This window comes from Chelonoidis abingdonii, chromosome 13 (genome assembly GCF_003597395.2).
Source record: "Chelonoidis abingdonii isolate Lonesome George chromosome 13, CheloAbing_2.0, whole genome shotgun sequence".
Lineage (NCBI taxonomy): Eukaryota > Metazoa > Chordata > Testudines > Testudinidae > Chelonoidis > Chelonoidis abingdonii.
In genome coordinates, this window is record NC_133781.1 from 20015223 (window position 1) to 20028284 (window position 13062).

Below are 13062 nucleotides of genomic sequence, written 5' to 3' on the forward strand. Positions count from 1 at the left end.
GTTGGGACCTGGAGAAGAGGGCAGGCCCAGGTCCCTCCCTCTCCATTCCCCTCCTCAAGGACACTAGTGGGGTAATTAAAATACTGGTTCAGAGGCAAGCAATGGCGCCCTGAACCTTCCCCAAAGAAGAGAAAGCGCGAGACCCAGCATAACAGTACCGGTAATTTGCCACAACACCCTGAATTTCTATATATACCAATAGAGACAAGCAGTAATTATCTACTTTAGGTATTTATGTAGGTCCTATTACTGTAGTATCTGAGTGCCACGCAGTCTTTAATGTATTTATCCTCACAATACCCCATAAAACGGCAGTGATATTGTCCCTGTTTTACAAATGGGAAACTGAGGCACAGAGACACAAAGTGACTCACCTAAGGTCACACAAGGAGTCAGTGGGAAAGCAGAGAACTGACCCCAGGCCTCCAAGTCCTAGGCCAACACCCTGGCCACTGCACCAGCCTTGCTCTCCAATAAATACTTATCCCTTGTAATCTTTCGTCTCTTAATTTATATTTCATTGGATGTTTTCCTTGAAAATAAGAGGAGAGCAGAAAAAAAGACAATTGAACAAAAAAGTGAAGGGAAAGAAAGAATGGTGGGGGGCCAGGAGAGAGCCATCTTGGTTTCCATCCTCTGGGGATCAGTCAAAGATTTCTAAAAAAATTAGAACAAATCTTTTTTTCTTTAAAAGGAACAATCCAGATGCTAAGATAGTCAGGGAAAGGCCTTCAAGAATCTGCCGATAATTGTAGTATACAAGACGTCTCCATTCTGATTGCCTCATAGGAATTGCAGTAGGTTAGACATTCGCATACAAGGCTCCTCAAAATGCTGCAGATTTAACTGGCAAAGTCAAAGCAAAATGGTGATCTGTAGGTTTGACCCTACTGTTTGAAAACATAGTCCATCCTGGTCACTTCCAGTGGAAGACTGTCCAAGATCAGTATACTTCTCTGTAATTACTACTTGCGTTATGATACCACTTAGAGCTCCCAGTTAAGGTCAGGGCCCAGTTGTGCTAGGCATTATATGTATGCACAGTAAGAGACAGTCCCTGCCCCCAAAAGCTTGCAGTCTAAATATGTAGACAGACAATAGGAGGGAGAAATGAAGTAGTATTCCCATGTTAGGGATAGGGATCTGAGGGACAGAGAGATGTGGAATCTACGAAGCAACTGAGACTTCTAACGTATGTTTAGCTGCCTAAATTCTGTTGATTTCAGTTGAAATTAGGAGCCCAAATAGAAGTTGGGAACCAAAGTAACTTTGTGGATTCCATCATAAGAAATGATTTAACCAAAGTCACAGAGCAAGACTATGGCAGAGGTGGAAATTCAACCCATGTCTTCCAAGTCCCGTATTTCCTCTCTGTAAACTTCTTGCCCCATGGTCTTTATTAGTCTTAACACAAAGCTAATTATGAACAGCATTTTATAAAGCATACTGTACTTTTGCTATTCTCTAAGGGATGATATTTTACTCTTTATATTGTCCAGGTGACAATGTCTCTGAATTGGATGGTGCGGATGACTTCAGACCTAGAATCCAACATTGTGGCTGTTGAGAGGGTGAAAGAGTATTCAGAAACTGAGACTGAGGTCAGCTCCTGAACTGTTTGGAATCAACATGTTTATTCTCAGAAATCCATAATTTCCACGTGTCTTTCAACACTTAGACAGAGGAGGACCCTGCTCTGAGGACCTGACTGTGTAACCTAGACAAATATGATGTTCTAGACACTAGTTTGGGTTTGTCTGTACTACTCAGTTTTACTGTCTTTGTTAACAGGCTGTAACATACATGAGCCCACATTCTCTGCAGTTGTAAGTGGGAGAAACTCCACGGAAGTCAGTGGAACATTTTTCATCAACAGAAAACTTGGCCCACAGTCCATGTCTACGTATAATATTGTTAACACCTTGTTCATAACCATGTGTTTTGACTTTGCTCGTGGGCAGGTCGTAACACAATTCTCCAGCTCTGTATAGGTTCTTCTCTTAATCACCTTATCCGGTTCTCCTGTCTCCCACAGTTTTGTTCAGAAGCACACCTCAGTCCTCTGCCCATGATGCTTGCAGCTGAGGCAGTGTGCGGTTGCGTCCCAGCTTTTCTCAAAACACACTGGCATAAACACAGTTGTGCAGCTTGGTAGATAGACAGTTATGCCTGGAAATAAGCTCCTCTGTGGATGTTTTGGACTTCATTTGTTGTAATTTAGAGGAATGTAAGGATTAGGGTATACAGAACTAGAGAAGGGCTTGAAGATGAGGTGCTTCAATTTGATATGGTAGCAGAGAGGAGGAAGCCAGACAAGATCCACAAGAGTGCATTATGGACCAGATCCTCATCTGGGGTAAAATGGCATAGCTCTGTTGAAATCAGTGGAGTTACACTGACTTATACCACTTGAGGATCTGGTCCTATATGTTGAGATAGTTCTGTAGTCCTAAACTAGAAGAACCAGACTGGATGCAAGTGAAGGAATCTGTTTTTCTGGCTTATTATTCCACCATATCAAATAATAAGCAGACAGAAGTGAATTAGTCTCCTGGTGGGATTTTAGTAACTCTAAAAGTTTAATATTTTAAATCGCAGCCTGCAGCTTTTAAAACTTTAAGGGAATAATTTCTAGCTACTGTTCTCCTTTAGGCTCCCTGGATAATTGAAGACAAGAGGCCACCGGAAGACTGGCCAGCACAGGGGGAGGTGGAGTTTATTGATTACTCAGTAAGATATAGGAAAGGCTTGGATCTGGTGCTGAAAGGCCTCAGCCTCAGAGTGAAAGGTGGAGAAAAGGTATAGTACGGCCATTTATCATATGTGAATCTGTTGCCAATGTTACACATGGGATTTGCAATAACAAAAGAGGATGGGCTGGATCCTCAGCTAGGCTAAATGGGTACAGCTCCATTGAGGTCTATGTCCATTTAGACCAACTGATAATCTGGCCTGATGCATTCACAATGCCTTAGAAACATCCTGAGAAGTTGCTACAGCCACTGCCTCTGTTGAGATACAGTGTGTGTGAGTGAATGAGGGATAGTCCATTCCTGAATAAAGAGAGATTCCAGTCAGTTCCTGAGGCTGACAACTCTTGGCATGGGTGGAGGTGATCCTGTTGGCCCAAATGCCTCTGTTCTTACCCAAGCATCCAGCAAACGCTTTATCTTGTGGGCTTTGCTCCTTCTCAGTATATTTGAAAGTGCTGGGCCTTGCATGATGTTCCCCAACAATCCTATTTTGTTTCTCCTAGGAGATTCCCCCAGTTAGGAAGCTAAGGTTAAAAAGACTGGCTCCCATTCTGGATGTTTAGCTCTAGAGCTACCTTCTAGATGTGAGAATAAGTATTTTGCATAATGACATCATCAAATTCATACATTATGTACCTATTTATAGTTGATATTGCTCAAATTCTGGGAATAATTTGAGGCAGAATGGACAGAAGGACCATTAGGGAGTGAGGAGGATCACAGTAAGGTTCTAGTCACTCTTCTTAACATCAGATCTTGTATAATTGCTCCTTCAGTAAAGCTAATACCCCATTTATAAATGTGCTTTGTTCCTAATTCTCCAATGCATGTTTTAGATTGGAATTGTTGGAAGAACTGGAGCAGGGAAGTCCTCCATGACCCTCTGCCTCTTTAGGATTTTGGAAGCTGTAAAGGGAGAAATTAAAATAGATGGTGTGAGAATTTCAGAGATTGGTCTTCATGACCTGCGATCCAAGATAACAATTATTCCTCAGGTAAGTCAGTGCCTCTCTGTGTGTCTCATCGTAAAGGGTCTGAATTCTACTAACTTAGCAAACAGCAAATTACTACGTAATGTACCCACAAAATCAGTAATTGATATTTACGTATGTGTACACATCTACAGTAGAATCAAGTTGTTTTTACATGACTGTGTTTTGTAATACTCCCAGCTGAGGATGCTTCAGATGTAAATTGAAAGTCAAGGTAAAGGATTTAATCAAGCTGTGAAAGAGGACTATAGTGTAGGTAACTGTTCCCTGTTGGACTTCACAAAAGTAAACAAGGCAATTAGTTCTAACCTTACTCCATGATTGGGGTTCATAAACTCAGCAGAAAGAACAGAGAAAGGGTAAATTAGTAGCCCTAGCTATGTCCCATTTAATTTGACCCTTCTAATAGTTACATTGTGTTAAAGTTTACACATTATATTAACACTATGTAATTATTGGGGGTGACTTATTTTTTGTATAGTTTAAATGTTTTATTGGATTTTTACAGACTGTACTATAGCAGGGGAAAATAGCATACTTGCAAAGGCATGTCCTAAAGTCTCTCAGTGACAGAAATATCAGTTCCATGTGTGGGCCTCACCCTCCAAACACTTTCTTGCATGAGTTGCTTGACACAGAAGAGAAGTCCTATTGGACTCACTTAATGTCAGAGCTCCCATGAATAAAGTTACCCATGTGGAATGGGTGCTATGCCTTGTTGTTAGGAAATGAATATTGTTCTGGAATTCAAGGATTCCTCATCAGGCCTATGGAGCCATGCTACATCCTTTGAAAGTCAATATCCTTTTCTAAGGTGAGTGTTTGTGAGCATGAAAATATTATCATCATTATTTAACATTTATATTGTGGTAACCTCTAGAGGCCACACACAACCAGGTCAGGGGCCCGTTGCACAAGACACTGTACAAATATACAAAAAATGTCCGTTCCTGGCTCAAAGAGCTTACAGTTTAGAGGTGGGCAAATAATTGATATTTTCAGTTCAGTTGCCGACCTGAAAAATCCACATACACCCCCCAAAACCTCCTGTTTCGGGTCCACCCAAAGTGACCGTTTTTGGGGGGGAGGAGGCTTTTCTCGCTGAAAGGAAAAACAAAACCAAATAAAAAAAATTCAGGTTGCACAAAATGTTTCACTTAACCAAAAACTAAACATTTTGCTTCATCTTTGGGTGTTTTTTACCCTTTTAATTTTTTGGGAGGTGGGGAGCATTGTTTTTAGTTAAATGTAACTAAATTTCATAACAAAACAGTTCAAAACAAAATGTCAGAACATTTTATTTCTAAAATGTCAAAATGAAACATTTAGACTTTTTTTTCAGCTGAAACTATTTGCCAGCTTTCACTCAAATTCGTGAACAGTTCTGAACATCCCAAAGTGGCATTTTTTGACAAATAAACTGTTAGCTGAAAAAAATTAACCCTGCTCTATTTATAATATGTTGTTGCTAAGCTGGGACCTTGTATTTCAATGTAATTTAGTGTTTCTGTGGCAAACAGGATAATAATAAACTAACATACCCTTTGCTATGAGAGCACAAATGTTGATGTTCATTTTGATGTTGGCTTATTGTGGCCAAATCCACAACAGATTATATTTAAAATGCTCTTAGAGCTCAAACTGAAGCTTGCTAGGCCTTTGGAATGTGGTCCAATGGCTACTGAAATCAGTGAAAATACAGCCATTGATTTCAATGGGCTTTGGATCAGGTTTTAGTGTGCTAAGACCACAGCTGCTTATGCTAATCATAACTTCTTCACTGCTACCTTGTCATCTCTCTGTTAGTTTTATCCACCTATTGTCTCTCATCATATGATAGATTGTAAGACCTTTGGGGTAGGAAATTGTTGCTTATTCCATGCATAGCATAAAGGGGCCCTGATCCTAGATTGAGGCCTGTAGGTGCTACCACGATGCCGCTACTAATGAACTTGGATATCCTAAAGCAGATCATTGAAATGTTATCACTTGTGTATGTAAAACATTTAAAGTTCTCGTCTAAAGAAAATGGGTTATTTATACAGGACCCTGTTCTTTTTTCTGGAACGCTGAGAATGAATTTGGATCCATTTAATAAATATTCCGAGGATGAAATATGGAAAGCTCTCGAGCTGTCGCACTTGAAGAGGTTTGTCAGCAGTAAGCCCGATAAGCTGGAGTACGAATGCTCAGAAGGAGGAGAAAATCTCAGGTAATGAATGTCCTGAGACACCCTCAGGGGTTTGGTGTCATAAGGAATATCAATTCTGTGCTCCAGCCTCTACTGAGCCCCTGACTCAGGATGTGCTGAATAGGGATGCTTTTCTAAGTCAGGGCCTGGTCTTCAAGGGCTCTGTTCAATTAAAATGTACAAAAGAGAACTCAGGAATGTTCAAATACAACCTGTGAAGATAAAACATTGGCTCATGATGATGAACTGTTGCAGTCAATGACTAAATGGGTGGTGAAGACTCTGCTCCCTTATATACCCCAAAGGTATGGTCTCTGGGATAAGGTTGAGACCCACTGGTGGGGCATGTGAGGGAAGTCCTTATTATACCTGTTTCTTGGATAAGTAAAAGATACCAACATAGCTCCTTTTATAAGGACTCAATTCACTGGGGAAAAAAATAAAATAAAAAAACCCACCTCACAACTCTAAACTTTTCTTTCAGTTTTGCCAGTCTGCTATTTTGCTAATGCTGGACTTGATGAAAGTGCCTCTGGGAATGTACAGTAGGACAGCAACTACAGTATGATAAAGTGTCTGCTTCTTCAAATCCACTATAGGCCCTTTGCATAACAAGCCTATGCTAGCTATAGTCATTCAGAGCCATGAAAGAAATGATGCTCATTACTATTTGTAGTATGGTATTTGGTAAGTAAACGTGTTTTAGAGCTGGTTGAATAATGCTGTTTATTCATCAAATAATTTATCTGATGAATTTTCTCTTTAATTTTTCACTTTTTGTATTCGCTCTACAGGTAGTTGAATAATATTGGACAAATACATTATTTGTCTAATAACTTTATCCTGTCAGCAACCAGCTCTAACATGCATATTAAAAAGCCTGTCTGTGAAAAACCTTGTGTCTTTGCTTTCAGTGTCGGTCAAAGGCAGCTTGTCTGTTTGGCAAGAGCCCTCCTTCGGAAAACAAGAATCCTAGTCCTGGATGAAGCCACTGCAGCTATCGACCTCGAGACCGATGATCTCATTCAGATGACAATAAGAACTCAGTTTGAAGATTGCACTGTACTAACAATAGCACATCGGCTGAACACAATAATGGATTATACAAGGTAAGCTTAAAAGCAGAGCAATTAATGGTAAATATATAGAATGAATATCATAATTCTGAAAAAAAAATTATTTTTCTGATCACCCTGCAGACATTTTTGACAAATCTGAGAGAGCTTTTAATCAGTGCCTCTTTGAAATCCATAACAAAGTCATAAAGTCTTCTGACCTGTATCAAGAATATTTATTTCTGCAATCCATATTTCTGAACACCAATACCGGCTTTCCCTTGGAATTTGTAGAGAGATTAGTGATTTTAAGGCCAGAAGGGACCATTTGTGATCATCTAGTCTGACCTTGTATAACACAGGCCATAGGACTTCCCTGAATTAATTCCTGCTTCAAATCCAATAGCTGTGGTTGACCTAGAGCAGATCTTTTAGAAAAACGTTCAATTTTGGTTTAAAAAATTCAAGTGATAGAGAATCCACAACCCTTGGTAAGTTGTTCCAGTGTGGGATTAATTACTCTTACTGTTAAAAATTTGTGTCTTATTTCTATTCTGAACTTGTCTAGCTTCAGCTTCCAGCTATTGGATTATATTATACCTTTCTCTGCTAAAGTGAAGAGCCCTCTATTATCAAATTACTATTCCCCATGTAGGTACTTGTAGACTGTGATCAAATCACTTCTCTTTGGTAAGCTAGATAGACGGAGCCCCTTGAGTGTCTAGCTATAAGATATGTTTTCTGATCCTTTAATCATTCTCATTGTTCTTCTCTGAACCCTCTCCAGTTTTTCGACATCCTTCTTGAAGTGGGATACCATAACTGGACACAGTATTCCATTAATGCTTGCACCAGTGACAAATACAGAGAGAATGTTACCTCCTTACTCCTACTGAATATTCCCGTTTATACATCCAAAGATTGCATTAGCTCTCTTAGCCACAATGTCACACTGAGAGCGCATGTCTAGTTGATTATCCACCATCATCTCTAAGTCCTTTTCGAGACTCTGCTTCCCATGATAAAGTCCTCCAGCCTACATTCTTTGTTGACCTTACATATTGTTTGCTTGCAACTCTTACCAAGTGATCTAGATCGCTCTGTACCAGTGACCTGTCCTCTTCATGATGTACCGCTCCCTGAATCTTTGAATCATTTGCAAACTTGATCAGTAATTATTTTATATCTTTTTCCAGATTGTAACAGGGCACCCGTGGGTCCTTGTCTCTTCTGTCCCTTCTGCACCCACAAACCAGCCAGAGACCTCTGCTTTGATGCAATCACTTGTGCTCTTTATTTACAGTACCAGTTCCCACCACCTTGTAGCTACAGATAGCATCAGGTTTACAGGCTCAGGGACTGCTTGTTTCTGCAGCCAGCAGGGGGGAGTGGCCTCTACCTCTCTGGCTCCTCCCTTTCCTCTCCCCCTGGCTTCCTTCCTGTCAGTTTTTATGTAGCCCCTGGCTAATGAGGCCGGCAGCTGTTCCTTATTTGCCACTTAGGCCTGGCCTTACTCAGCTAGCTCCAATTTCCCTTTCCTGATTGGATCTGGTGTGACAGAGGGCTGGCTCAGGATTTCCTAGCTAGCACCCTGTCACATAGATCATTAATAAAAATATTACGTAATGTAGGGACAAGTGAAATACACCCGCTCAATGATGATTTCCCATTTGCAAGTATGTTTTGAGACCAATCAGTCAGGTTTTAGCCATGTTGGGTTTTTTTTATCATTTAAGTTTAATCGGAATGTTTTTTGGTACCAAGTACCTTACAGAAGTGTAACTATATTACATCAGCATTATTATCTTTATCAAGCAAATGATCATCAAAGTTGCTATTCATTCTATCAACTAAACTTGTAATTTCATCAAAAACTCAGTAGTCAATATCAAACGGAATCAACAGATGGCTCATCTCAGAACTGTTTCACACAGCAGAGGCGTTAGCCTTAGCGTGAATTTGCTATGTGGTATAGTTCGTTTCCTGCTCTGCAATGTGCCAGAATTCAAATTCAGTGCAGCCCATCTTTCCCGAAGAGTTCTCTTGACAGTGTAACCCTGCATGCAGATAGGAATGTTAAGAGTATTGAGTGTTGGGAAACCTCTGAAATTCCTGTACCATTTCCCTTCTCTGTAAGTCCATCTCCAACTTTTCTTCTCTTCCTCTTCTTAAAAGTAAAAGCAGGATTGCGTGAAGTTGAAGGGTGCGCTCTGAGTTCCTGTCTGTTGGATGATGCAGAGTGGAACATGATGTTCCAACATTAACATATAATTAGGGTTACCATCCGTCCCGTTTTGGCCAGTCCCCCTTTTTCAGCTCTGTCCTAGCTGTCCCTACTTTTCACCAAAACTGTGGATTGTCCCGGCTGTAAGGCAGAGCAGAGAATGGGAGCTACTGCAGAGGGGTTAGCTGAAGGCAGCACTGTCGGTCAGCAGGAGAACGGAGAGCGGTGGCTACTGCCTGGCGCGGGGCTTGGCGGGTCAGCGTGGAGAGCAGCTCTTGCCTGGGCGGTGTGGGGACAGGGCAGGCCAGCCCCAGGCTGTCCTGTTTTTACTTTAAGAAATATGGTCACCCTACATATAATTGGAGGAAAAAGAAACAGTCGAAAGGGCCCCACTTTGCCTCTCAGTGAATTTGCACGATCCTGTTATCAAATCTACAGGATCTGTGCTATGCCCCAGCTTTTAAACAGTCCCTCCGAGAAACCCCTTCAGCATGCCAGATGCCCATTCCTCCTTAAGGGTAGGCCACGCAGCCTCAAGAGATGCTGTCTTGAGAGACCAGTGCACCTCAACAAGTATTTGCAGTGACACCAGCCAGCCTTTTCAAAACAGAGTAGGGTTTATTAATCAACTGACACACAGCTCACCTTATGCTTTAGGTTAGTATAGAGCAATAATGGTGAAGACAGTTCGTTCTGGCCACCAGCGTTCTACCCAGCCAAGTTGCCATGGAATCCCTTCTGGCTCTTTGTCAGTCAAAAAAAAGAGCAGATGTGACTCTTAGCCCAGCCAGCTGATGCCTTTCCCCTTTGTTCTTGACCTGGGTCCTTTGCTCTACTTTGCTAAGAGGTGGAAAGAAACCTCTTTCCTCTTGATGTTTGGTTGCTAGGTGTGAACATTGTCTTCCAGCTTCTCCTTTTATATGGGTCAGTTTCAGCCAGTCCTTTAATGATCCATTCATTTCACCCCAGACAGCTATGTGACCCAACACTGGGTAACAATGCTAAGTACAGAGGAAAACTGAGGCATGCACAGGAATCATCAAAATATTACCAGAAATTCTCATTGTCACACTGTTATGCTTCTAGACCTACAAATCAGGTTATGAACAGTAAAGCTAAAGCAGTATAACTGAATAGGTGGGCCTGATTCTGCTTCCATTGGGTTAATTAGGAGCAGGTCCTGTGTTAGTTAACTTGCCACTGCACAAGTCTCACAACCTCTTTGAGGCATTTCCAGTTCCTGTATGGATCTGTTTTGACCAGCAATGGGTATAATGTTCTTCGATAGAATTATTGCATGTTAAAGGTTTTTTTAAATGGATTATTACTACTAGGAGACTGGTACGGCCATGGAATTAATGGCCTTAATTTCCGAGATACTGACTGACTTTTTTGGAGGCTGTGGGCGTTTGGCACTTCTGTAAATTAGGCATAAACTCACACTGAGGTGTTATGTCTAGCCTGTTGCGTTGCAGCATGTGAAAATGATTCAGCATAAAGAGAGAAGATTTGAAAAAATGCCTGATTTCATTGTTGAAGGAATTGAGTTCTCTGTAAGGAAAGCTTCTGCAATATCAGTTTTCCGCTTTTGTTTTTACAGGGTTCTCGTTCTAGACAAAGGAACAATAGCTGAATTTGATACACCTTCAAGCCTTATAGCCTCAAGGGGTATCTTCTATGGTATGGCTAAAGATGCTGGACTAGCATAGCAAGACTTTTATATCATTGAACGACTGACTTATCCCAAAAGTGACTCATGAATGTACTGTATTTTACAGAACAGTCTTTGTAATAGACTAAACTTGTGATACATGAATTGTTACAACTCATGATGATAAGATGAATTTTATATTTTTTAAAATATTTTATATATACATAAAGTATTTTATTAACTGCTTTTTTTTTCTTAAAAGAATGTCAAATATCCTGCCAAGGAAATGTATGTATCACAAGGCAACATGTATTGTATTCTGGTTTAGCATTAGTTAAATTAAAACTAGTGATATAAAATACATCTGTGTCTGTCTTCTGTATAAAACACATTAATTCTGAAATGGGAAGACTGATGATGTTCTGTGATGACGCCATTAAAAAGAAAGTAATCCAGGAATGTTTCACACCTGTGTAAGTAAACATCCTGGGGGCAAAAGTGTTGGATGCTGGATTCCCAATACTGCAACCTGTTCTAGTGCCTTCATGGAGCTTCATTGGGCCAAAACAACTTGCAGAATCAGGGTCTATAACATTCCTTCCTCCTCCCACCAGTCTAAGCCCCCCAAATAGAACTAAACAACTGAAAGCCTGGTGAAGTCAGTAGGAATCTGTACAAGGGCTGTCAGTTAATCGCAGTTAACTCACACGATTAACTCAAAAAAATTAACCGCAATTAAAAAGATTAATCGCGATTAATTGCACTGTTAAACAATAGAATACCAACTGAAATTTATAAATATTTTGGATGTTTTTTTACATTTTTAAATATAACTATTTCAGTTACAACGCAGAATACAAAGTGTACAGTGTTCACTTTTATATTTTTTATTACAAATAGTTGCACTGTGAAAATGATAAACAATGAAATAGTGTTTTTCAATTCGCCTCATACAAATACAGTAGTGCAATCTCTTTATGAAAATGAAACTTACAACTGTAGGGTTTTTTATTACATAACTGCACTCAAAAACAAAATGTAAAAATTTTGAGCCTTCAAGTCCACTCGGTCCTACTTCTTGTTCAGCCAGTCGCTAAGAGACATGTTTCATATGCCTCTTTATGCTTCGGCCAGCGTTCCAGAGGACATGCTTCCATGCTGATGACGTATGCTAAAAAAATAATACATCAATTAAATTTGTGACTGAACTCCTTGGGGGAGAATTGTATGTCTCCTGCTCTGTTTTACCTGCATTCTGCCATATATTTCATGTTATAGCAGTCTCAGATGATGACCCAGCACATGTTCATTTTAAGAACACTTTCACTGCAAATTTGACAAAATGCAAAGATACCAATGTGAAATATCTAAAAATAGCTACAGCACTTGACCCAGGATTTAAGAATCTGAAGTGCCTTCCAAAATCTGAGAGGGATGAGGTATGTGGTGCATGCTTTCAGAAGTCTTAAAAGAGCAACACTCTGATGCAGAAACTACAGAACCCAAACCACCAAAAAAGAAAATCAACCTCCTGCTGATAGCATCGGACTAACGATGATGAAAATGAACATACGCTGATCTACATGGCTTTGGATGTCTATCAAGCAGAACCTGTCATCGGCATGGACTCATGTCCCCTGGAATGGTGGTTGAAGCATGAAGGGACATACGAATCTTTACTGCATCGAGCATGTAGATATCTTGCGACATTAGCTACGACAGTGCCATGGGAATGCCTGCTCTCACTTTCAGGTGCCATTGTAAAGAAGAAGCAGGCAGCATTATCTTCAGCAAATGTAAACAAACTTGTTTGTCTGAGTGATTGGCTGAACAAGACCTTGGACTGACTGGACTTGTAGGCGCTAAAGTTTTACATTGTTTTACTTTTGAATGCAGGGTTTTTTGGTACAAAATTCTACATTTGTAAGTTCAACTTTCATGATAAAGAGATTGCACTACAGCACTTGTATTAGGTGAATTGAAAATACTATTTTTTTTACAGTGCAAATACTTGTAATAAAAAATAAATATAAAGTGAGCACTACAGCCTTCGTATTCTGTATTGTAATTGAAATCAATATATTTGAAAATGTAGAAAACATCCAAAAATATTTTAAATAAATGGTATTCTATTATTGTTTAGCTGCGCAATTAATTGCAATTAATTTTTTTAATCACTTGACAGGCCTAATCTGT

The 13062-nt window shown here is 40.0% G+C and overlaps 1 protein-coding gene across 3 annotated transcripts in view; it reads left to right on the top strand.

Moving 5' to 3' along the window:
• Nucleotides 1-11227, top strand: part of ABCC3 (ATP binding cassette subfamily C member 3) — a 78935-nt gene extending 67708 nt beyond the window's left edge. For all 3 annotated transcript variants that reach the window (XM_032785149.2, XM_032785151.2, XM_032785150.2), the window contains exons 26-31: nt 1500-1601; nt 2653-2799; nt 3590-3748; nt 5791-5957; nt 6851-7045; nt 10816-11227. In XM_032785149.2, coding sequence (XP_032641040.1) covers nt 1500-1601; nt 2653-2799; nt 3590-3748; nt 5791-5957; nt 6851-7045; nt 10816-10924 — 879 coding nt within the window. In that variant the 3' untranslated portion in view covers nt 10925-11227. The remainder of the gene's footprint in view (nt 1-1499; nt 1602-2652; nt 2800-3589; nt 3749-5790; nt 5958-6850; nt 7046-10815) is intronic.
• The last annotated feature ends 1835 nt before the right edge of the window (nt 11228-13062 follow it).